This window comes from Orbicella franksi, chromosome 14, assembly GCF_964199315.1.
Source record: "Orbicella franksi chromosome 14, jaOrbFran1.1, whole genome shotgun sequence".
In the NCBI taxonomy this organism is placed as follows: domain Eukaryota; kingdom Metazoa; phylum Cnidaria; class Anthozoa; order Scleractinia; family Merulinidae; genus Orbicella; species Orbicella franksi.
Genome location: NC_138158.1, coordinates 2,518,293 through 2,544,753, shown reverse-complemented (window position 1 = coordinate 2,544,753; position 26,461 = coordinate 2,518,293). Strand labels below are relative to the sequence as shown.

Below are 26,461 nucleotides of genomic sequence, written 5' to 3'. Positions count from 1 at the left end.
TTTACACCATTTAATCGCGCTAGTAGTTACTAATTAAGAAGTGAGTGTGCTTATTTAAGCAAACATGTTAGCATGTTCATCGCCCACGCTATTGAATCTGCCTCTCTCATCTGAAGGGTTATTTACGAAATCTTGCAACGTGATTTTGTTGCAAATTTGCTGTTGTTAAATGTCAAGCCCTCTGTTAAAACCTTCATCACAGTTTTATTGTACGGCAGGCCTAGGGTATATAGTCTTTTCCGAATTTATACAAATTTGGTAATTAAATTGCTAAGAGACATTTTGTTTTCACTGGAATTTAATTTAGCGGCATCAATATTCAGTAATATTAATTACATTATTTTTCAGCTATTTTAATTTTTTTTTTTTTAAAAAAAGCAATAAAAGTGGTAGGCTAAACGGATATAAATTGACCTTTTTTTGACCGTTGAATGACTTGAGTTTTTGCGCGGTGCAATTCAGGTCTCTGGCAATTTTTATAGCGCCCTTGAAGATGTCTGCGGTTTTGGTGAGTAGAGGCTTTCATTCTTTGTTTTATATTAGGTGAGGGTGCCCTCTCCGTTAGAAGTATGGGACTTTAAGGTTGGGGTGTTGGGATCTCTGGGTTTAAGCCTGAACAAGTCCTCGCATTGTATTCTTCGCCCACACACCCTAGTCTGAGTTTCTACTTAGGTTAATAAATGGGTTCTAACAACGTAACAAAATGGTAGGTTGGGTTGCAGTCTGCCACGCACTATTATCCCCTTTATAGGTCCGGCAGCGGCAGGGCCGATTATCCAAACGGTAAATTATCTCAGCGTTGGAAAGGCTTTAATTCCCTCCCATTTTCGCACGAGAATTGTCACCTAGATTTTTCTTGATATGAGAAATTTAATGCCCGTTGTTTTCGGATGGATAAAAATGTCATTTAGGGTACCAAAAAAAAGGGTCATCTATGATTTTCGGAAAACCGGAGTTGAGGCGTTGCCTTCATAAGTTTCTCCGATGGTTCTCTCAGATTGAAACGAATTTTACCTTTAGTTACTTATCGACGTCCGAAATTTGTAACTAGCTTTACCACACTGATTGGCAAGCGTAAGCTGTTTCTCACGTCTCGGACAATACTTCGGGAAAAATTAAGTTTACTGCGATACCAGACATTACATAAAAAGACAGATATAGTAACCTATTCAACGTTTGAGGTTGTCTTTTAACCAGCGATTGAACTTTGTCGTAAACTATTCATGGCTCCGGTGGGTCAAACGCCGTACTTCACATGAGCCGAACCCAACTCAACCAATTTGGCTCATGTGAAGTTCGGCGTTTGACCCAATTAAGTTCGACTGATTTTATTTGGAGCGGCTGAGGCGTTCTTCACGCCTGGCCAGCCGTGAATAACGCCTGAAGACCGACTATGGGTCAAACGTTGACATTAGTCGAACCAAACGCATAATCAAAGGTCTGAAGGCGCCATTTTGACTTTAGCTTGAAAAACCACTGAACAACAAGACCGCTTTTGTTATTTGTTTGGTGTAGCAGTTCGGTTCGACTGAATTAAGTTCGACGTTCGACTCAAACAGGCGTTCTTTTAATTATTTGGGTGCCAAACTGTCATTAGGTTCGGCTTATGTGAAGTAAAGCGTTTGAACCGGCCTTAAAGGTTAATTATTCTTTCAGTTCAGTAAGCAATTTAATCGGGCATTCATAATTGTAACTAAACGTTCAGCTAAGGCTTTGTCTACTGTGGATTGTAACAAGGAGAAAATGGTCTTCAAACTAACCAATAAAACAGAAATTTAACTGTTTCGTTCTAAACTGGAATATAGTCAGAACGGTTTTCAACTGAGTGCCGTAAAATCAAAATCAAAACAGGCCAACCGTAAAGGACAGTGATAATATTTATCCACTTAACTCAAATACATATAATCGACACGGAATGAGGGAAATACGTGTGCGATCTAGTCACGATTGGTTTTAGTCTCATTTTTTTTATTTTCTTTCATCAACTATTTGTCTTTCCCTGTCTACGGATGCCTTGTTCAATGTTTTTAAATTATTTTTTATTGCTTTTCTTTTCAGGTCTTATGGCTTATGTGTGGCTTCCTCGCTAATCTTCCAACAGCTTTCAGCCGTAAGACTTTGATTTGATATTTTAATGAATGCTTAAAACTGCTATAAAGATAATATGAACAAGCTATAAGTAGACATCTTAGGCTATAGGAACCTCTTATGGACCCGATGTAGACATTCAGAACTTTCGTGGTGTGTTTTTGCCCCGCGAGAGATGGAGCAAAGATGATGTCACCTGTGGCGGGAAAATCGTAACGCGGGCAACACTTCGACGCGCGTGTCTCCCCAGAGACAAATTTTAATCCACACTGGAAATATTCGATGTCATTTCAAATTCTTCACATGGAATTTCAATCTAGACGGCTAAGATCAGGTTAATTGTAAAGGCAGCAATGTCGTAGGTGCGAATTATTGATCGTGGAGTCGTCTGCCCTGAGAGATCTCTGATAAAAGTAAGTTGATAAATCAAATCGCTTCGCTCATATTTCATGATGGAATAGAGGTTAGTTTCTAAATAGCTGCTTCGCCAAACCAGTTTTATGTTTAATACCACGGTTGTCTCGCAGAAGACAGGAGAAAATGTCAGGAAATATAAGCAGCGCGTTAAAAGCAAGGACAGAGGAGGAAACAAATGTACATTTAAATTGAGCTCCGAGACTAGCAATATTTTTGTCGCTCTAAAGTTCAATTTAAATGTAGGACTGTACCATGTACTGGGCGCTGTTTACTGCTAAGGTAACGTTTCTGAAATTTGTGTCGCTAATTTGTTGCAACACAAATTGCACGAGAATGCCTGCCGGATGTAAGGTCCCTTGAAATTAACATGTATCAGAACGTTATCGTTCTGTTTAGTTTCAGCAAACGTTGCACAAAATAGATACAAGTTGTAAAACGCAGACTGCGGACTGCATAATGCAGACTGTAGGCTGGGTAAAATGCAGATTGAGGATAAAATGAGGACTGTAGACCAGGAACTGAAAATGCAGACTGTTGACTTTTTAAGTGCATATCGTGTTGCTTCCAATATCAAATGCTAGTCGTAAACATACTAACCAGGACTGTAGTTAGCGCAGGGGCAAGGGAAGCAGTAGTCCCCCGCCCCAAGAAAAATGTGATTTTTTAACCTTTTAACTTTCTGGAGTGTTAGGTGTAGACCAGGGGTACTCCCAGAAAAACCGGATGGGGTGTGCGGCCCACTTCCCAAAATCCTTACCCTATTTATGACCAAAATCTGCGATTTTTGCTACCCTATTTATGACTTGGCCAAAAATTCGATACCCTATTTATGACCGTTGCGGTTGGCTCAGTTGCCCTAAACATAAGTTATGAAGGGCTTTTGTTGACCGTCTTATTGATGATGATGAAATCGTAGCTTCTTCCAAGAAACATATCCAATAGACCTTTCCCGCATTCCAACAAACAATGGCACCGAGTCGAGGTCAGGGTGGACAAAATTACAGCAAATGTATGAAAATGTCCACCCCAACCTCGCTCTGGTGCCATTGTTCGTACGCACTGAAGTGGAATGCGGGAAAGCTCTATTCAAGAGTAGAGTGTTAAACCATACCCAATTTAAGACCAAAATGGCTAAATCGATACCCTATTTATCACCAAAACGGCTGAAAAACCCTACCCTTTAGGGCCGCACATTATGATAATTATGAATTCATGTGTCATAATTATGAATTCATGTGTCTGTCCGCGTATTGACAATAAAAATTAGCCAATGAGCGCGGGAGAATTTCTGCAGTTATCGTAAAAACATGTTCGGTGTAGTTATGCAGAGATATGTGTATCAGGTTAACAAAAGTTCGGAAATTTTGTTGTAAGTTCTAAAGCTACCTGTCATTTTATACCTGATCGAGATTGATTTTTTGACGAAATTTCTCGTGGAGAATGCTGAAAATAGCATTTCCAAGTCTCTAGATTTAACAAATGGTTTAGGCCATAGCGTACACTATTGAGTTATGGATGCACGCGAGAGGTTGCTAAGCACGAAAGAAGCGTAAGAGTCACAACGGGCAAATAGTAGACGCTGAATTAACCAATCACAGCGCGTTATTTGCTTTAGTTACTTTAAGCCCCTGCCAAACGATCGCAACATTTCAACGCGATATATCGCAACATTGTTTTGTGCAGCATGTTGCGTACGTTTGGCCACCCTGTTGCGACGTGTTGCGACGTGTTGGGTATTGAAAATCGAACCAGTGCTCATGCATTCCGGACGCAATTAATATTAACAGGTAATACAATTAAATCCTAGTCCAGTTTGGTAGTAATTGAATTCAAAAAATTTCCCTGTCAAATTGGAGATCGACCTTCAACCTCGTCCAATTTTGGAAGCCTGTAAAAAAAAAAAAAAAATTCATCCAATTAGGTTCTTGATTCCTGATTACATTTATCACAGGACCACGATGGCTTATCTATGGATCTGGGTCTGGCTCTGGTTCTGGAATTGAAGCAGACGTATCAGCAAAGAGGCAGTCATCAGGTGAATAGAAGTGTCTGAAACATAACGGATCTTTGATAATCTTACAAGATCTTTAACTAAAGATCCTTACCTCATTTGAAATCCTTCAATATTTCTCAAGACACATCTAATACTCGTAAGTAGTTTGAAAGAACCTCAGTTTTAATTGCACTTCAAAATTACACTTTAAAATGGACATACAAGTTTGGACTATAAGGATTTTTTTAGTAATGCGAAAGACTTTTTTACATGGAACCCCCGCCCGCCCCCCCCCCCACCCCCCCCCCCCGCCGCCGTAGAGCGTAGTTCGAGGAAAACTGTGAGCTTCAAGGAACAGATAATGTCCGCGAACAAATATCCCAGCATATTTTCGCGCCAAATTAAGGCTATTGTGTTTATTATCCTCTAAGTCTTTTTCGCAACACGCGCAGTTTTGAAAATTGGGGAATATTCTCGGATGTTCCCTGGTTTTAGCTGGGGAATATTCGGTCACGGGACGCGGTTAGACCAATCACGCGCCAGCGAAAATATTTGATGGATTATAATCAGGAATATTCCCCAATTTTCAAAACTGTGAGCGTTGCAAATGATATTCAAAGGATAATAAACACAATAGCTTCCATTTGGCGAAAAAATATGTTCGGATGTTTGTCCTTTGACATTATGTGTTCCTCAAAGCTCAGAGATTTTCTCGAGCTACGCTCTCGGAAAACTGTTCGCTTATCGGATCACATAATTTACCAAATAGATTATTTTTTTCTTTCATTAATGTTTAACGTAATTTTAATTGTAATTTCTATTCTCTCTTTTAAGGGGAGTTTTATGAATAGGGTCAACATTTAAACACTCTTTTCGAATTTGTGTGCATTTTGTGTATTTATGAATGTGAATAAACATGTATGTTGATATGTATATGTCCAAGGACAAATATCTAAGCATATTTACGAGCCAAATGGAGGCTATTATTTACACATGTTTTTCCTTTGATAGGATGTGGAAGTTTTAACTATGCTAATAACACGCTGGTAAGTCCCGGATACCCTTCCCACTATCCAACCTACACAGACTGTGAATATTGGGTCCCCATCCCATCAGGCATGGCGATGAGAATCGATTTCGACGCCTTTGACGTGGAGAGTCACTATAGTTGCAAGTAAGAAACGAGATATTAATCAAAATATTACATCTACGTGAGTTGAGGATAAATTCTCACTGCCTGATAGTTTCTCATGATCAAAATCTCTTGGTTAATAACATTCTTATTCTAAATTGTTTCCATCAGCTTCGCTCTGCAATCAAAGTGTTGTGGACTCACTCGGCTACGCCTCGTGAGTCTACAACAAATTTCGACCACTGTGATGACGCGTATTGTTGTCGATAAGAGTACAGATCACGCTAAACCACATTCGATTTGTTTTTTACCGCAATATCAAAGTCAAAGAAAATGTTTTTTTAGAGTGTGAGCTGAAAAGGGCATTGCGTGTCACATTGACGTGAGCAGCGTTGTCTATACTCTTATCGACAACGGCAAATTAGCCGATCAGATTGCGAGATTAGTAGTAATTGCAGTAAAAGTAAAAATTATCCTTACTAAGCATGTTATATCTCTTATAGCACAAGCTGGGACAATTTAAGCTGATCTGTCAAGACATATTTTTAATTCTTACGACCTATTTTATTCTTAGCTGGGACTATTTGAAGATCTCCAACGAACAAAACCAGACATTTGGCAAATATTGTGGCGTTAAAGATGGATTTCACGTCATTGTAACGGGAGACTATGTCGTGCTGAAATTTCACTCCGACTGTTGTGTTACACGGCCTGGATACTTGTTATCTTTTAATGCCTTCGGTACGTACACTCATAGTAAGGATCCTCAGATCCGGGCTTCAGGTTATGTTTACACTTGCTGCCCAAACACGGTGTCAGAGTATTGAGCACTAATGTGAACACACCCTTTTTCCGAGAACTCATACCAGAATTCGGGCCCGTACTCGGGCAGTTTATGGTGCTTGGGTCAGTCTTTGGAGTTCCCAGTGTCTGAACGCAACACTATTCTTTGCCAATGCTCGGACACCGAGTGTAACCACAGCCTTAGATAGCGAGTGCGAGTACGAGTTAAACAATCCAGTTGTTGTTACCAAAATCCTCACTTCTCTTGGTTTTGAGCAGTTAATTAGGAGACTACCGATACAAGATTGGGGTGAGAATAAATACTCAACCAAAATGTACTAAGTTTGAAAAGTTTTACTTGTAGTCAATCTTATATTCGTTCTAAAGGTCCCGACAGACTATGTTCAAATAAATCCCTGTAGAAAAAATTCCTTGCGTTATGACGGTGATAAAAGTCACACTTTTTTTCACTCGTTTGTGCACCAGCGTTTGTGTTTGCAATCGCAAAATGTGTATAAAGCTTAGATCTTCCCTTTTCACTGGTTGAAACGTATTCCTGCGAGCAGTAAATTTACTGCGGTTCTTGAGTTAGCCTGTTCCAGGTCAGTTGGTAAGCAGGCGGAAAAGCGGCGAGAGGAAACGTAGGGGTGAAATGTGGTGTGGAAACTTGGTGTGTGGGTTTCATTCTCTAGTTATATTTTATTTTGTCGTTTTCAAGCTTCCCTAATTAACAGAACACTTAGAACGGGATATTTTGGAATGAATGTGATTTACCAGATGTATTGATTTGGTTTTGACTCTACCAAGATATGCTCATTAATGCCTGAATTAAAGACACGCCAAGTAATAACTCTAATCTGTAGCTAAATACACTGAGACGTTAATGAAGTTTTCATTCATTCATTCAATTATTCTCCAGAGAAGACCACGTGATCTCAAATGATCAATTAACAGACAAATCTGACTTAACTTACATGTAACTAGGCCAATTTAAAGCAAAGGCCCGCAAGAAAGAATCATATGGTTATATAATTACTTAATTACAAAATGTAAGTGCCTTTTTTTTTGTAAGTGCTTAATGTAACTACTCATGTATATTTAACAATTTGCATTTGTTTTGCATCTGCAGCGAATGCTACCCAGCCTCCACCCACTACATTTCCGACGGCTCCGACTACAGCTGGTATGGCATACAATTTCTTTTAATCATATGATCAGTACGAAGTTTGACACTTTATTTTGACTTGGGTAACGCAACAATTAAAGCTTCATTTTCTTCTTGGAAGTTGCCTGCAGCGAAATAGCGACCTTTCAATGGGAACTGGAAATAATCCTGTTCACTGCATGCTGTACAAATCAGAATAAAGCGCTGGCATGTTGGAGGTGATCAGCCTTTTGGACATGCCTCCATAAACTCTATTAGTTATTAAAGCGAGCTTTAGGTCTGTCCACACTACGCCGGAGGAATTTGAAAACGGAGGTTTCATTCTAAGAACGCTTCGAATGTTTTCCGTCCACACTTTCGCTGGAGGAAATTAAAAACGCAACAAATTGCATTTGTGTTTGAGTAAATCTTGGGCAGGAAAGTCTCATGATTATCGTGACGTCATCTTTTTCGAAAAGCTCCGTTTTCAAAACGTTTTCGTCCACACGAAAATGCGAAGCCGGCGTTTTCAAATTCTTCCGGTTTGACTCAGCGTTTCCGTACGCCTATGTTTTTCTCTTAGTTCTCTTTGATTTATGTGCACAACGCGACCTGTCCAGCATGATTTACAACAGCGCCACAAAATGGTACTGACTGTTATTTCTTTTTTACTCTTAACTGGACTCTGAAATTGAAATCCAAAGAAAAATGACATCAGAAAACTCCGTTAATGAACATTTTAATATCAACTACATGTATGGACTAATTTATTAGTAATTATTTTAGTTTTACACTCTGGTTTTAGATTGGCTTAATAAGGGCCATTGTGTAAACTACTGAGTCATCAGTAATCGATGTTACACTCGTAAAATAAAGTGTTATTATTATTATTATTATTGTTATTATTAGTATGAGTATCGTCATCATCATCATCGTTATCATTGTTATTATTATTATTATTATTATTATTATTAGTAGTAGTAGTAGTAGTAGTAGTAGTAGTAGCATTATTATTATTGTTATATGTAACAGGTCTCCTTTTAAATATCATTTTAATTTTTTTGAAGGTCCTTGTGGATCTGTGCAAAACAACACTCTTCTTAGTCCCGGATATCCAAGCTATTATCCAAATAACATGGACTGTAATTATTGGGTCTACATTCCATACGGCAAGGCGTTGCAAATTTACTTTGACCATTTCCAAGTGAACGATTGTGGGTAAGAAATCGTAAATGCTTAGCAAAGGAATTTCTGTAAGGGACGGACCATTATTATTTTTTGAGGGGGGGTGGGGATAGACAATTTCAAAAAAAATTCCTGCTCAGCAAAAAAACGCTGAAAATTCAAAAGTGAATGATTGCGGGTAAGAAATCGTAAATGCTTACCAAATGAATTTAAGTGAGGGACGGACCATTATTATTTTTTATTATTTTTAATACTGTAAAAAGTTCTTACACGAGGCCATTGTCCACCAAAAAAATCATGCACAACCTAAAGGTGAGAAAAAATAATAGTCGGTCCTCAAGCTGGTGCCATGTGCGACTGAAAAATGTGATTATAAAGGGATTCAAGCGTTTTAGTTTCCAATGAATATCAACATTCGAGATTTTCTCTTATGATTTCCATACATGACCAAATTTTCATGATATATCTGAAATGTCCATATTGTAATTTTTGTGTGTATTTTCTCATTTGAAAGTCTACATCAAAAAGGAAGTGGTCCGAAAATTGTGAACTAAAGGTGAATTCTACTTTTATTTGGTACACCCCACCCGCTGGTTAGGAAAGTAAGGACTCACTGTATGACATAGATTCAGGAGCCCGTTGCCATGGCTCCTGCGTTTATTTAAGAGAAGAAATGAAAACGTCATGTCTTCCTTGGTGGAAAGTACAACGGAAACAGAAAGCAGAGTGCGTGTTCCTACGCCACATCCCCTCTTCGACCGAAAGAATCGAGAGAGAAGACTAGTGCGAGTGTTGTGCCAAAAAGGTGGCCAGTTTACGCGTATTCAAAAATCACCTAGTAAATATTCTCGTCTAGTTCATAACTTTAGACTCGTGTGAAAATTCAAAGAATTTACGTTCTCTGTGACAAAACTGGCAACTAAACAAAGCCACAGCAGCAGATTACGAAGAGCCAAGACACCTTTGATATTATTTTAACTACCACCAGCTCTTAAGAATCTAACCTACACATTCTTTCAGACTCGCGTAAGAATTAAAGAATTTACGTTCTCTGTGACAAAACTGGCAACTAACACAAAGCTACAGCAGCAGATTACGAAGAGCCAAGAAACTTTTGTAATTATTTCAACTACCACCAGCTCTTAAGAATCTAACCTACACCTTTTTTTTTTTACCAACACAGCTATGACTATTTGAAGATCAGCAACGAGCAAAACCAGACTTTTGGGTCTTTCTGTGGACACAAAACTGGTCAGTCTGTCATAGTAACTGGAATGTATGCTGTTTTAACCTTCCATTCAGATGGCAGTGTTAATGACAAAGGGTACAAGCTGATTTTCTCATATGTTTCACAAGGTAAAGTAAATGATACTTATGAGTTGTTTGACAAATAGAAGATAAGAACTACAGTCGCACCCAATTCTCCACAAGATGAATTATGGACATAAAAGAGCATATAATTAAAGGAGCTAGCAGGCACTGTGGCTTCATGATAAGTACGCTCCACTCCGGATCGAGCGATCCCGGGGCCCGTTTCTCGAAGGTTTCGAAAACTTTTCGCACCCGAATAGCCATAGCAACATCTCAAACCTAATGATTACAGAGCTGTGTTATTCAATTTTCTTAATATGAACAGACGTTCCTCTTCATACAAGAAGTTTCAGGCGTATGCACCTCTCGGTTTTTACTACAGATGAACTAAAAATGGCTTTTCGGGCCCAAAAAGCTTCCGGGGCTTTCGAGAAACGGGCTCCAGGTTCGGGTCCCGGCCTGAGACATTGTGTTGTAAATGATAAATATTTGTTTGTCAAGTGATGGACAAGTTCATTCGGCCATCTTTAGGGAAAATAAATAGGTTTTTAATCGGAGCTTTTTAAAATATAGCCGCATGCTTTTTGGTTTGTATTTTGAAACCCGCTAAGAAGTTTGGAAATGTAAATTTCCCTTAATTTTTTAAACTGATTTTAAACTGAACGTTCGGATGCTTCTGAGACCTAAAAGGTACGGCAATGGAGCCGCTGTTGGTGTTGTTGAATGTTTATAGTGATCGATGCGCTTAGCTGCAAATAGCTAGTTCTCAGGCAAGCCACTTAAACTGAAAGAAAAAAAATGTTGCAAACAAGGTTTAAAAATCCTAACTGGCGGGAGGCAGATTAGTTGGCTATTTGCAAGCATGACCGAGGAGTTGAACTATGGTCTACAGAGAAACAACAGGACTTGAACCCGCGACCTTCCGAGTTCAAGTCTGCTCCCCCCCCCCCCCCCTCTGAGGAACTCCCATATATAAAAAGGACGGGGGTGCTCGTCGTACCTTAAAGGGGTGAAAAAAGCCGGTTTTGGTACCTTGTAGGGCGAGCAGGCTAAAGAGGTCCACATCGGGAACTTTAGAAGAACCTTTTAGGGTATTGAGCCGAAAAATATGTCAGGAGATGATGTTTTGATTTAAAATTAGTGCTTCTTAGGGGCGAAAAAATATTAAGCCACTCTCACAAAACAGGATTATGGTGCCTCTTAGGGGTTCTTTTCAAAATTTCCGACGAGCAACCCCGTCCTATCTATATGGGAGTACCCCCCCCGGGGGGCGCCCTAACCACTCGACCACACCGCCTCCCTGCCTCCGTAATACATACACATGAAAGTACTGCTCAACAGCTTCACTTTATAAAGTTTAATGTGATATTTTTCGTCTTGCTATTTCAGCAATTTCGTCCACAGCACCACCATACACGACCCCTCCCTACCGTGAGTATGACAGAATTATTAACTAGCATTTATCCAAAGACTCTTTAAATTTCTATCGGGAGATTACGCACATTTGTGAGGGAAATTTTGAAAAAAAATTCACCAAAATCACAATAAAAATTAAAAAAAATATAACAAAAGCCATATAAACACTGAAATCTTGATTGTTTGGGCAGTTTTAATTCAAGACTAAAATTCATTACTTTACACAGATGACTGTAAACCACTATTTCATCATTTCTCATTACGTTTTGGTAGGTTTGAGTAAACTAGGAGTAAAAGCGAACTCGAAAAGCGCGCGCTGACTAAACTATTCAACATTTCACCAGATTGGCATAGCCCTGATCAGTTCTTGACAGCTTGTCATCAGATCAAATTTGATAAACTATAATCTAATCCCATCCTTGTAATCCTGTATTTCTCCCCCGATTACTTAATCTCTTTTACTGTGTAGAATCGTTTTACTCAATTTGTTTGTGTTATTTGAGCTTATTTGGTGATATTTGCTAATATAATACAGAGATTAAGAAAGAGAACTTGGGATAATCAGTCGATCACTGCACTGCCTCTCTGAGTTTTCTTTTTTGTAGTCACACCCATTCCAGCCATCACATTACCTGGTCGGGTATTTCACATTGTACTCGGCAGCGGGTAGGGAATTAAGAAGTATACGTTTGGTTTTACGTTTACACGTTCATTTTGCACTGTCATTCCATTATAATTTGAGAGCTTTTAACACGCTCTATTCCAATATTGAAACCTCTCTCATAACTGAATCTTTGTTGATTTTCCTAGAAACCCCGACTTATCCTGTACATAATGCCACGACAACACCAAGCGGTATGATTCATTGTAACACTAGACGTAATGATCTAAATATTTTCACCCTGAATCTGCAAAGAAATGCTGTTTTTATTCTGGAGCCGTTGCTTGCAATAATTTACGTTAGTGAAATTCTACTAGTATACTAATTCAAATGCTGCAATCTGATTGGCCGAGCTGCTCGTATACTATTAGACGTTAGTAGAATTCTACTAGTATACTAATGCAAATGCTGCAATCTGATTGGCCGAGCTGCTCGTATACTATTAGGCGTTAGTAGAATTCTACTAGTATACTAATGCAAATGCTGCAATCTGATTGGCTGAGCTACTCGTATACTATCAGCCATTAGAATGCAGAGGCTGCAGGTCGTCTTTAAAATAGCGACGTTTTTCCGAAGTTAGGGAAGAACATTTAAATACAAATGGATAATTAGATTCCTGAAAAGACTAAAGTGAAGTGCATTCGCGGTTTCGTGACTTAAAAGATACAGAAAATGTTGAAGAAACTGATGAGCGCGCACACAACAGGAAATTCCAAACGACAATTTAGTCTGAGCGATTTTTCTAAAGCGTAAACACGATGTACAAATGCGATGTACGATGTACAAAAAAAATTGGAAATGGTCAGTTGAAGAAAATTTGAGTAAAAATTCTATTAAAAGAATTAAGAGTGGCGTGGCTGTCTGTTGTCAACGATATGGCGACCTTGTTACATTTTCCGAAGTTTTGGAGAAATGTTTAGATGTAAATGGATAACGAAATTGCTGAGAAGGCTAAAAGAAGGACACCGATTAACGGCTTGAAGACATCAGACATCTTTCATATATTCATTTACATTAATGGTTTCTTGACTTTAAAAACTTGAAATTATTGAAAACATGGGTGCTCACATTATCTCCTGTCATATTTGTTTTGGCTCAATACCCTAAAATATACTAAAAAAGCTCCGGCTATGTACCGTTTGAGGCTGAACATCCTAAGAGTCACCAAAATCGCTTTTTGAACCCCTAAAAGGTACAACGAGCACCCCCGTCCGTTTTTATGGGAGTTCTCTTACTCTAAACTGGGCATCATGTAACAACTTTCCTTTTGAAAATATTTTTAATTTTTCAATTAGGTTGTGGGTACGTGCAGAACAACGAACTTACCAGTCCCGGATATCCAGGCTACTATCCAAATAACATGGACTGTTCTTATACGATCTACATTTCCTACGGCAAGGCGTTGAAAATCGACTTCCAATTTTTCGGGATCAGCGATTGCCCGTAAGTATCCACAATCCATAAAGGCTCTAGAGACGGAATTTCAATAAGCTTGTCATGTCCGACTTTAAAAAACGGGGATTCAAGCGTATTTAGAGGCGGGTGTGTGCGTGCGGGGGGGGGGGGGGGCAGACAGGGGATCAGAAGCTCCCGCTTCCCGCCCTTTCCTCTCCCGCTTCCCACCCCTATTCTTCCAGACGTCCGCCTGTCCTTTCCTATTTAATTTCGAACATGCAAAGATCAACATTCGCAATTTTCTTTCATGATTTCCATACATTTCCATACCAAATTCCCAAAACACCAAGTAAATGTCACATTGCGGGGTTTACGTTAAACCTTAAAGGGGCTCAGTGATGTTATTTTGAGTTATTTTGATCACCATGCAAAAAATACCTTTAAATTGAAAGAAAGCTGAATATGATCTTTTACTAAGATAGAAAAACACCAAATAGATAGTAAAAAACCAGAAAGGAACAAGGATGGTTAAGAATGGAGAAGATTAACACGGATTACAAACGACGAACTTGAAAAATGTAGGTTAAGCTTTTCAAGATGCGTAAACCGTGACGTAGCTCCTTTAATAAAAGAAGACTCGTTGCATGGGAATGAAAGAATTGTTCTCGTTCAAAATGTGTCTAAGATAGGTAAGATAGCCGGCCGAGAAGTAATCTGGCGCTCACAGATAAAAGAAAGATCATTCTTGAACTAAAACTCTTGAATCCCGAGTTACACTTAGCGACAAAATTGGAGACTCACACAAAGCTAAAGCCGCAACTTACGGCCGGACCACTCCCATAAGACAAGGTCGTGGATGATTGTCGTCTCGCGCAGGGGTGTGAATCAAGGATTCCTGTCGCGGTTAGGGTGTTGATGACGAAACGCCACTATTTTTACCTGTCAAAGTATCTTTTAGGGTGCACTCGAAAAAATTATTCTTAAAAAAACTCTCTTAGTTCCGTTTTTAGGCTCGATTTCCGCCGGTCTCTTGAGCCCGGTCTACTAGCCCGGGCTCCTTTCCTGAACAGCGGCTGGTAATCAAGCCTCTTCCCTTTTTAAGTGGTATCTTTTAGGGGTAAGACAAAGCTTGAACCACACCCAGATTGGACGGTCTCCTTTCTGGCTTCATTTCAAATTTTCCGATGAGCATCCCCGATCTTTTGATTTTAGAATCCCCCCCCCCCGGAACTTAAGTAGGACAAGAAACTCTCGTCATATTGAAACTGCCACCAGCTCTTTAGAATCTAAACTATACATTTTCACCATGGCAGGTTTGACTATGTGAAGATAAAAAATAATCAAAACCAGGTTGGCACTTTCTGTGGAAATAGAACTGGCGAGGTTGTTTATGTAACTGGGTACTATGCTGAGGTGACCTTCCATTCAGACGGCATTATCAATGGCCAAGGGTACAAGTTGGTTTTCTCACAGGTTCCACAAGGTAATGTGTTATGTGTTGTTTGACAAATGAAAGATAAGAACTAGTATTGTGAAACACACATTTCAATTTTTAAATGGGCATGAAAGAATTTTGATTTGCGTCGTCTTGTTTTCGAATTTCAGCAAATGTCAGTACATCGGCTCCATGGCCACCATACACGACATATCCGACTTACGGTGAGTATACCAGAATTGACAATAGGGAGCTTTTAAAAAAGCCCTGACCAAACGGACTGAAACACAAGCTACGAACTTGGGTCTACTTGCGACTCCGTTTGGCCAGACCTTGCGTGGACTTGCGTCGGCTTGCGATGAAGTGCGTTCACTTTGGTCGAGATCAAATTTGCACGCAAGTCGACGCAAGTCGAGTGACGTCCATTAACCTTTTATTAGCCAATGGAATACAGGATAGGTAAGCTTTGGAATGGGTTTCTTGCGACGCGTTCCAGCGAGGAAACTGGGGAGTCAGTTTGGCCACCCAACGCAAGTCTCTACGCAAGTTCAACTTGCGGCTACTCGCGACTACTGGCGAGTCCGTTTGGTCAGGGCTTTGCTTAAGCTCCCTAGTACTAGAGACAATACAGTCAAACTCTCTTTGAGGCTGGTTGAAAATGTAGTGGTTTTCATGAGCGTCCGAGGTACGGGAGGTGTTTCGCGTTTCGGAAATGCGTTTAAGCAGAGGTTTAACTGCATTGGAACACACCATATTCCTATTCTCGGTACTGGACTGGAATAGCTTGCAATGGAGGCTCATGCGGGGAAATGTCATTCAGAAGGGATGAATGCCATTTGCATTTGAAAAGACTCCCTGCATTTGACTCGGTTGCAAGCTAGTTCCAGTCCAGTATCGAGAATACGAATATGGTCGGCACGTAACCTTGTCTATGTTATCTGAAAGGTTAATATAGCACGCAGAGACAGAAAGAACGTAAGTAAGTAAGAACTTTATTTAAGTGTCAATGTATTTAGCGCATGTGGGCTAATTGGGGACACTGTATTAACTCTACCTAAAAATTTTCATTAACAGTATTTTAAGATTCTCTTTAAAAAATAAAATTGAAATATTGGCAAACAATGAAAGGAAATAGAAGAGTACATATTGTCCTAAGAAACGCACTTGTTGTCCTAAGAAACGTGATTCAGGGTTATCAAATGTTCATATCACTGATTGATACAACTATTTAGAGCACTTTCACACAATTAAAAATTGAATAGCAGGGTTTTCTTGCCAATCGCAATAAGCGACCTGAAATCGTGGGTCTCATCATAAAGATAATTGATTTAAAATAATAGAACTTAATGGAGTAATTCAAAATGTGTCGGTAACCAACTTTTCTTGCTATCTTTTCCACAGCTACGCCGAGCAAACCGTATCCCTCCTACTATCCTAGTATGGGTCCGAAGTGGTAATTCCTTTATCCGTAATTGAATTATTTAACAGGTCTAGATAGCAGCAGACATGTAAAGATTTTAAGGAAAACGACCAATTTTTTAAGTTTGAAAGACATGTTTCGACAGAACTTCTGTCATCTTCAGTTGAATGAATGATTACAAAGCAAGTTGAATAATAAGTAGGCAAAAATGCTAATTAAGACAAATAGTAACAACAGAACGTGAAAAGGTGTAAATTAAAAGGATAATTTTAGATTTACATGGTGTAATTGCTGATTGAGGCAAGGTAGTTCTTTTTGAATATGGATAGCCTCCTTTATCTTGAGTTGAAAGCTGGTAGTGGCGTGATCTAAAATATGAAAGCAGTCTATTGAACACAATGAGCGACAACGTTCAGAATTCTGAAGATGTTTGAAGATGTGAGAGGCCCTATCAACGGTTAAGTGCTCACGTACGCGTGTGGAAAAATGTCGGGAGGTTTCGCCGACGTAACAGGCATTACAGCCCGCACATGTATCCCCGACGGGCTTCGTTCGCGTGTGGTTTATAAGTTTACATGTGCGGGCTGTAATGCCTGTTATGTCGGCGAAACCTCATTCATTCAACTGAAGATGACAGAAGTTCTGTCGAAACATGTCTTTCAAACTTAAAAAATTGGTCGTTTTCCTTAAAATTATTTAACAGTTTCTAACTTGGAAAACAATACTCTCTAAGTTGTAGACATGGATGGGACATTCACTTGATCCCTCCATTGCTCCTCACTCCTTCGCTTCTTGTTAGACTTCTTATGAACGCGCTGACCAATGTATAATGCTTTCGCAGTGATAGCAAAGTTCAAGTTAAATTTAAAATCACAAAATTGATGAGCGGCACCAATTTTCGAAAAAGCCCTGATTAGACGGCAAACGGACAGGAGAATTGAGGAGAATATTAAACGATGTGTTTCGCTTTACAGTACTGTAAATAAATACGGACATGGTGAAATGATATGAACAAATAGTTGATGAAAGGACGAAAAGACATTGTCACTGATATCACTGTCACTGGTATCCTTTGTCATATCATAGCGTTGTACTTGATGGCAATGGACTTTATGTTTTGTGTTTTCTTTCAATTTCAGTAAACTTCAAACCTACATCCGTATCTTGCAGATTGTACTTAACGAGGTAAAAGACCATCCCTCACCTTGATATCACGTCGCGCAATATCACCAACGTGACATTGAAAAAAATCACGCCGAGATGATTTAGTCTTATACCTAATCATACCTTTTTCGTTCGCCTCGGCACGGCATATCTTTCCCGTTTGGTCTCGCCATATGGTTCGTATTTTGGTAGTCGATCTAAAATACCCATGGCGAGATCAAACGAGCCTATTATGCAACCGAAGCGTACCAAAAAGGTACGATTAGCTATTACCGTAACCAAATTCGGCCAAGTGATATGCATGATATCGTAGCCACATCAGGTCAGTGAAATGACATCGCAGGATATCAGAATAGTACACATGGTTTCTGATTGGCTGATTGCTGGCTAATTGGTTGGCTAATTGGCTAATTGGTATAGTTAAAACCGAACACGAAACTGAATCGTTAAACACGTTTGAAGGATTCAGATATTTAGGATCTGAAAGAAATCATTTTGACAGAGACTATACTGCATGGAACCCAGGCCGGATTTTCTTTTTTAAGTTACTTAGACTAGGTAGCGTCATAACCCACGTCAAAGAACTAACGTGTAACACTTGGCCATTCTGTACTGTTTTTAGAGAATTTACGAGAGAGGCCTTTACCAAACGCGTTTATGAACACTAATTAACCCATACTTGGTGACACAAAAAGGTTTAGCGGTCTCCGTCATATAAAAAAATGCGTTGTCGAAGAAGAATTTCCCCTGAGATGTGTGGTCAATCAGAACGCGCCAGAAGGACCACTAACTGTTGTGTTTTATCTAGTAACAAAAGATAATGATCGTTTCTCGTTTCAATTTCGTAGATGGACAACGTTGTGGAAAACGAATTGGGCAGCAAGTTCTCAGCCAGGGAATACAAAGGTACCGTAGACCTGTAAATTCCGTTTCTTTCGAATATAGGCGAATCTTTGCTGGCGTCTTTGCTTACGTTTTTCCTCATTAACATACGACTTGGTTCATTAACATACGACTTGGTATCACGCTAGACACGAATTGAGTTGTGAATATTAGTAGTTCGTGAAAATTTTGGCTTTTTAAGTGTAACATTCGAAGAGAAACTGGCTTTCAGCATGCAGCTTTAAAATGGCCTACTACCGAAATACACGAAGGACAACTTTGGTTCCCTTCCAAGTATTCTCTCAAATTTAGACGCCAAACGTCAATCTTTTTGTTCTAAAATTAACAGTTCGTGTCAAGAGGGCCCTCTCTAATGTACAAATGGCCAGGAATAGGGTAGGTCGACAGAAACGTGACGTCAGAGAAGTACGTATGGCTGATGAACTGGAGAAAAGGGCAACCGAGTTGTTGAAGAGACTGGACACCGAGGAAGGTTAGTTCTGTGGAAGGACGGACTCATAACCATTGCTAACAACCAAGAAACTTCTTTAAAATAATAGTATTTTTAGCAGCAACTAAATTTGGTAATTTGTATTTTCTAACGGCTACGTTAGTCCTGATTACGAGTTTCCCTAGGGGCTTCCCCTCACATCCCACCTCTCCTCGGTTCTATCTTTCTACTTAAGAAAACAAACATATATTAGAACAGTTACTACTGTTCATCCGGGTAATTAAAGGAGCTCAGTCACGGTATTTTGAGTTATTTTGGCCAGGTACAAAATTATCTTTAAATGGTAGGAAACCTGAAAATAACAGTTTAATAAGATAGAAAAACACCAAAGAGATGATGATAAACCATAAAGGAACAAGGATGGCTGAGGATGAAGAAGATTAACACGGATTACAAACGACGAATTGGAAAAAATTGAGGCTAAACTTTTCAACATGCGCAAACCGTGACTGAGCTCCTTTAAGATTAAAATGTACGTCCAACTGGGTCCCCATGTATTGGAACATTGTTCAGAGCATTGTACTTCAAATAAGCACACTCATAGAAAAAGTTTGCAAGCAGAGTACAGATTAAATGTGAAATCAGTGTAGCTTCTTTAACAAAACACACGTCATTAGATTCTTTAATCATTTCTTTTCAGCTTGGTTTCAGTTCATCCTAGAAAGTTTTTTCCACACCAATTCCAAGCCTCCCTCCCCTTAGAAGTTGTTTCTGCCTAGGGTTTATGACCGGAACTAATTTAATTTAGCGATTTCGTGGATTTTTGGACTTGTAGCGACATTTCAATAAAAAAAAATGGACGATTTTAATTTATTTTTAGTACTAAATTAGCGATTTTTCAGCATGCATGACATTGCTAAATTGGCTTACTTGAGAAGTCGCTAACCTTAAGCTAATTGAACTTAATGCTGGCTTTCCTCAGCTGGTTTCATTCTACGATTGATTCAATGAATCTTATTTCTAGCTCAATCCAAGATGCGTGCTTTGCTGAACAGAAACATGGCCGACGCAAGGCCCAAAAAGGCACCGATGGAAGCTTACTAGTGGCAGGTAAAGTAGTAAACAATAACCAAAGCAAACAACAACAACAACAACAACAACAAATTGAACCATTAGCCTTACTGATGTATAATGCAATAGTTGAATTTCAACTTAATTCCTGTCCACGCTACGTCAGAGAAATTTGAAAACGGAGGTTTCACTCCGAAAATTAACGCATCAAATGTTTTCCGTCCACACTACACCGGAGAAATTTGAAAACGCAACAATCACCGACCACTTGGATTTGTGTTTGAGGAAAACTCGGGCAGGGAAATCACGTGATTATCTTGACGTCACCGTTTTCAAAAAGCTCTGGTTTGAAAATGTTACCCGTAACATATCAAATACGAGAGACAGTGTTTCAACGGGACATCCAAACGCCGAGAAGAGAGCGGAGTGTTTTTGACGAAATTCGAGGTGTCTGGATAGCTGATGAAACACTGTCTCGAGTGTTTGATACACCTTCTCAATCAAAACAAAAACTAAGGACAGGGTTCGTAGGGTCCTGGAAAACCTGGAAAGTCCTAGAATTTTATTTTGGCATTTTCCAGGACTGGAAAGTCCTGGAAAAAGGCTACTAGTCCTGGAACGTTCTGGAAATCATTTAAAATCAAGTAAGAAATATGAAATGTATGGCAGACAGTAAAGAACATTAACATTGAGATCTTGGGAGTGAAAGGATTATGTGACTTTTAGAGTCCTGGAAAAATCAATCTGAGTCCTGGAAAAGTCCTGGAAATTTTTTTCTGAAAATGGGTACGAACCATGTAAGGGGTAATCAGACAAGTAAAATCGTCAAAATCTATGCTAACTAACACCGGATATCCAAACCTTCTTCCCGGTTGTGATTTACTTTGTTTTAACTTGATGAATCATTAATGAATTAGAGAAGTCCATACTAAAACGCAAAGCCGGCGTTTTCAAATTCCTCCGGTTTGAGGAGCGTTTTCGAAAAGCTCCGTTATTGTCAGGGGTTAGTGTGGACGGTAGGCCTAACCGTAGAAATAAAGATGCGTTTTCAAATTTCTCTGCATAGTGTGCACGGGTTCTTTGTTTAATTACTACAAACACACGCAAGAAAGAACAAGACAGGAGATGTGTGTGCACCGACTACCAGGGGGTGGTACTCTACAAAGTTTTATATGGGGAGGCTTCGTCCCGAAGTCCAATCCCTCACCCTTTTGTATACCATTTTGACAGAAAAGGTATCCCTTTCATATACCTTCACAACAGAGTCCTAAAGTGTGACGTCACAAAAAATAAATTTGAGAAATTATGGGATTTGGCGCCATTTTCGAAAAGAGCGTCCTTAAAAAAGGGTCTTTGTCAAAACTTACCTCTTAATTGTAATTCCCAGCCAAATATAAAGGATGAAAATTTGATACTGTCCCATACAAATCTCTCTAATTTTGAGTCAGTTCTAAACTGAAGGAACTGAGACAAAAGGGTTTGTATGAGATGCTATCAAACTTTGATCCCTTATATCTCTATCGGGAATTGCAATTCAGAGCTAATTTTTGGGATGAGGGCATCTTTTAGGATCCTCTATAAGAATATGACATCATATCCCATAATTTCAAAACTTTTATTTTTGTGACGTCATCACCTTAGGACTCTACTGTCTCTTATTATGAATAAATCGCCAAAGAAGAAGTTCTCTTGTCATTTTCATGTAGTGCCTAATAAATGAAATGATAGAGACATAATTTGCGACTGTTGGAAACATTTTAATTAAAGGCCTTTAAATAACTAAATGACACATTTCCGTACCTTTTCATATACCTCAATTTGTGAAATCCCTCCCATTTATATACCTGAAGCCTGAAAAAGGTACCCCTTTCTGGCGGAGCCTCCCCATATAGGGCAATATAGGGAGCCCCCCCGGGGGTGACTACATTGTACCAACCTTGTAGTATAAAAACCATCCGCCAGCACCAACACCAAAAAACAACTGTCCAAAAATGAGATTTTTTTTTTCTTTGGTCCGTAGATCAGATCCAGAAACGGCTTGTCATGGACTGGACCACAAAAAAAGCCTAAAAGAACCAAGGAAAAAGTAGATCTTATCGACAAAACGAGGCAGAAATAAAAAAAAGGAATTCTTGTTCCGAAAAAAAAAGAAACTCGTTATAGTTTTAGGATGGGGATTTAGCCATATTTCGTTTACATGCGAAAAACTAAATAAAGGAATGCAAAGTATCACACTGTTCTCTTCTCTTTTTTAATTTCATCTGCTATAATTCTTTGTATACACGAGCTCTATGTTTACAAATTAAACTCCAAGTAAGGCCCTTTTTCAATTATAGAAAAATGCAGTTCAAATAATATAACCACACCCCGCGAAAAGATTGTTAATGTTCATGGTCCACAGACCCTCTATTGTGTCTTGAGTTCGCCGAGATCGCAAGGTTGGCGAAATAATCTCGGTGTGTGAAATGCGCGCGCGCTAAAACGCAATGGGGTGGGGCTGGGGAGAGATTCGGCGGAACTCGCGCTCCGCGCTCGAAGAAAAATAACTCGCAGCCCAAAAATATACGTCTGTGGAGAGACTATAATGTTCATGATAGTTTCAAGTTTTAAGAGATAAATCATTGCTAAAGCAAAAGTAACAAAGGGAAATAGTCTTCGAGGGGTAGGGGTTATGTCTTCCCATGTGCCCCCAAAATTATTTCCTGTCTCCAATTTTTCCCTAAACGTTTATGCATTATGCGCCTGGTTTCCATTTTCCACAAAGTTCCCTTAGGCTTCCTCCCAGCACAATCCAACCGTATCCCCATTGAAAATGACCACTCCTCTGGAAACCCGCATAGTTCACATGGAAGCTCCTTTACAAGGTGTTAAGTGAATTACATGTAAACGAAATAAATTCAATTAGGAACAGCGTATGCAAGTATGTCACGGAAAACAGATAACATCGCCTTTGTCTTAGCTAAGTATGTTTTTTCACTTTTTAAGTGCTTAAATTTACCAGTTGATTTTCAATTTCTTTTGCGAATCTCTTCAGTCATTTTTCCTAATTTCCTAATGACGATGTAAGTATAAATCAATGTAAAGTCACGATCAGATAAAGGTTGTTTGTTTACTTTGCTCTTGCCTACTTTAGCTACTGTTCACTAAGTACATTTTGACACTTCTTGCCCGCCCACATTTTACGTGGGAAATTGAGTTTGGGTTCTCACCGTAACGAAGATGTCGCTCTTGGCCTTCCTAGTTATTTGCGTTCACTTGATGGCTTTTACGACAATAGCTTCCCAGAGTCATGGCTCAGAGTTGAAAGCGAAGAGATCATCTAACAGTTCCGAAGGCCCTGGCGGTGTAAGCTTACATTCGTACATGAAACAATTGTATCGCACACGAGCGCAAGGTAATGGAAATGGCAGTTTTACCATCTCGTTAGGGGCCCAGAAAATTGTTGCTACTTCAATTCGTGGTTTTGAACCGGAGAGAAGCGGTAAGTACTCTTAAAACCCATAAATATTAAGAAACTTATTGAGAAACTTGCAGATCTTTTTGTTTAATGTAGGGTGAAGTTGTGTCAATGCCGCTCACTGAGCTGAATATAAACGTTTTATACATAATGTGTATTCCATCTTAGCCAGTGTTACTGTTCCCCATATTTTAGTCCGTAATTAAAAAGGTCAAGTTGTTGTAAAGCTTTTAAATCATCTGCGGTTATCAGTTTGCACGCAAAATACTGCGGAGTGCTGCAATTCGGGCGTTAAGACCAGGCCGAGGGAGTTAAAATTGACTTACTCTGACTATTACTTAAGAACAACTTTTAGCTTTTTGATCTACATGAAACTGCTCCCACGCACGCATACACGCCAGGTCGAAGGAGGTGTACGCGCATTTCAGTGTACGTGTTTTAAAACAGGGCCTTTGCGTGTAGACCTATACACGAATAATCTTTTCCTTTTCTAGAAGTAAAAAGACGTTTACAATGACGATGTTTACAACAACATTTTCTTACAGGGACCAAATGGCAAGGTTCAACCATCCAAATGCAGTTTCAGTTAGGAAACGCCTTCAACGATGACTCATTAGTGGAAGCACAACTGATTGTAACATCTAAACAAGGAAGTTTGTGGATGAGCCGCAAATTTATCGTCAGTGTTTACCAACCCATTTTGGCGCCAAATGACACGAAACCTTTGGATTCCCGTTCTTTCCCGCGCAGGGCAAATGTTGAGTTTGGACTGAACGTGACACGTGCTGTGAAGGTTTGGAGTATTACAACAGCGAAGACCTACACATTACAGGTATGACTTAGATTACTAGATATTCAATATTTCTGGTTCCTGTCCAAGGAATATGTTTTAACCTTCAAGTGATCCATTCATTTCTCATGACTTGTTAGGATATTTTCAAGATCGATTTTTTTTTCTACAAGAAGGTTTTTCATTTATTAGAACTGTAAAGACAAATTTCATGCTGACTCTCTTGAGACTTACTTTCCTTGCCCTCTATTACAATATCCCATGCACTGATATCAATGACTGACCCAACCCTTTATCCTTCACCCCATTCCTCCCTCTATCCCCAGGTCTCTTCTTTCAGCTCTTACTCTCCCTCTTGCTTTCTCTTTCCCTCTCTCCCTTTTTACCCTTGCTCGCTTGCTTTCCTCCTCCTCGCCTTCCTTCCTTCCTTCCTCCTTTCCTTTCATACTTGCCTATCTCCATCTTGCCCCTCTCTTCCCCTTCTTCCTTCTTTCCTCTCACCCCCCCCCCCCATTCCCAATCACCCTCTATAAATATATTTTCTTCATTCTTGTAGTTAAAGATAGAAGATTTGGCTCGACGCAATAGCACCAAAGCTTCTGTGTTACATGTGTGGAGGTCGATCAAGCATGGCCATCAACATGGACCTTTCCTAGTATTGTACACTCATTCCAAGCACGTAAATGCCAAGGATGAGATTTGGAAGTTGGTGACACTCAACCCTCATGCTGTAACTCCGACACCAGACAACACCACTGTCGGGAAGGAAAATAAAGACATCACTCAGAGTGATGGCCAAACTCCAAGGCACCCTTCCTTGACTTGCTCTCAGGTGTCATTTGCCATCAAAATAAAAGACTTTTACAGTAACATTATCATGCCGCAGATTGGCTATGTTAACTACTGTGATGGCTATTGCTATTTTCCAATCCAGAATCACTTGACACCCACCACTCATGCTGTTATTTGGGCATTGTGGTGGAAAAGACATAGTTCTGATATCTACACACCCAGGAGACCGTTATGCATTCCATCTAAGCTAGGCACCATAACTGTCATCCTCTCTGATCCTGAAACAGACCAGCCAGTACAGAAAGAGTGGCAGGAATTTTCAGCCGAAGAGTGCGGCTGTCGTTAGTGTTTTAATCCACAGTGGAGTTTAGTCATTGTGTTATCCAGTTCAGAATTCCCTTGAGGATGAGGTTCAAAGGTGGGGAGAAGGGAGTGTTGTCAGTGGTGGGGAAAGGGGGAGAGGAGGGGTGGGGGGGTTAGGTGAGGGGTGTGGTGAGGTAATCCCAGAGGTGGGTAAAGGGAGAGTGTTGTGGGGGAGGGAGAAATGTTCCCTGAGTAAAGTGACCCATTTACCCCTGTTTATGAATGTTTTCCCCAGGGAATTTTGTGTTTAGTTTTTCCACAGTTCTTGCTTCATTTGAAAAAAAAAATTTATGTTGTGGCTTACAGCCCTAGAGAAAGTCTCGGTATTATTCAGTGTAGTAGTAATATTGAGTTGATTTGTTTTGAGAGACTCCTTAACTAGCATGATGTACTGTTCTTTGGCATATACTAACACATATCGCAGTTTCATCTGAACTGTATCATGTTTTATTGCAAGGATCATTGATGATTATTAATATGAAATGTGTTTATTTAAAGTGTTTACAACTACAGTTCAATACCGATGCAGTCGGAATCTGAAAAATCACGCATTTAAGGGCTGTTTCTTTGTTTGCTATGACAGAGTGCTTGTCTGAATAGTTGTCAGAATGCCAGAAAGTAAAGAACTCTAGAAATAGCCATAAACCAATCAGAACGTGTGATCCGCGATCCGTAATACGTGAAAAGCGCGGGAAATGTCACATGATTCAAATTGGTTTAGGTTTTTGCAAACCGGCATCTTTGGTGTGATTTGTTAGAACTGGTTTCACGCATGTATGACATCGGTTATAGAACACTAAAGCACAAATGCACAGTAAAGAAACACTCTATAGTCATCGTATAAGAGAGATAAGCAAACCAAGTTGGATTCCGTTGAATTAAAATAGTAAACCGCTGTTTAGACTAGAACGCTTAGGCTAAGCTAGTTCTACTCTCCTGCAATAGAATTTGTAAACCGATCAACGATATCTACAGTCGTTCTCGTTTAGTAGCACTAGAGAGTAACGCAAATCATTATGTTAAATAAGGGTAAAAATAACAGTAATGAAGAAAGTACATGCAAAAAGTACGAGTAATAAAATTGCGTTATGCTTTATCATAAGGAAATCTA

At 39.5% G+C, this 26,461-nt stretch overlaps 2 protein-coding genes across 2 annotated transcripts; both read left to right on the top strand.

Annotated features, from left to right (window-relative positions):
• The first annotated feature begins 431 nt into the window (after positions 1–431).
• LOC145467951 (CUB domain-containing protein 2-like) lies at positions 432–22,101 on the top strand. The gene is made up of 19 exons (XM_081451599.1): positions 432–508; positions 2,059–2,110; positions 4,457–4,540; positions 5,510–5,672; positions 6,205–6,371; positions 7,543–7,596; positions 8,625–8,775; positions 9,926–10,098; positions 11,443–11,484; positions 12,280–12,324; positions 13,426–13,573; positions 14,839–15,008; positions 15,131–15,184; positions 16,362–16,413; positions 17,520–17,565; positions 18,393–18,450; positions 18,776–18,919; positions 19,902–19,987; positions 21,969–22,101. The coding sequence occupies exons 1-18, from the start codon at positions 494–496 to the stop codon at positions 19,979–19,981; spliced, it is 1,698 nt and encodes a 565-aa protein (XP_081307725.1). The 5' UTR covers positions 432–493; the 3' UTR covers positions 19,982–19,987; positions 21,969–22,101.
• Positions 22,102–22,241: 140 nt separating this feature from the next.
• LOC145468032 (bone morphogenetic protein 4-like) lies at positions 22,242–25,334 on the top strand. Its single transcript, XM_081451696.1, has 3 exons — positions 22,242–23,429; positions 23,951–24,237; positions 24,752–25,334. The coding sequence occupies exons 1-3, from the start codon at positions 23,168–23,170 to the stop codon at positions 25,331–25,333; spliced, it is 1,131 nt and encodes a 376-aa protein (XP_081307822.1). The 5' UTR covers positions 22,242–23,167; the 3' UTR covers position 25,334.
• Positions 25,335–26,461: the final 1,127 nt, after the last annotated feature.

Coding starts and splice junctions, on each gene's coding strand:
- LOC145468032 (XM_081451696.1), top strand. CDS start 23,168: ATGTCGCTCTTGGCCTTCCTAGTTATTTGCGTTCACTTGATGGCTTTT. Junction 23,430..23,950: donor TTTTGAACCGGAGAGAAGCG/GTAAGTACTCTT, acceptor ATTTTCTTACAG/GGACCAAATGGCAAGGTTCA. Junction 24,238..24,751: donor CGAAGACCTACACATTACAG/GTATGACTTAGA, acceptor TCATTCTTGTAG/TTAAAGATAGAAGATTTGGC.
- LOC145467951 (XM_081451599.1), top strand. Junction 2,111..4,456: donor TCTTCCAACAGCTTTCAGCC/GTAAGACTTTGA, acceptor CATTTATCACAG/GACCACGATGGCTTATCTAT. Junction 6,372..7,542: donor GTTATCTTTTAATGCCTTCG/GTACGTACACTC, acceptor TTGCATCTGCAG/CGAATGCTACCCAGCCTCCA.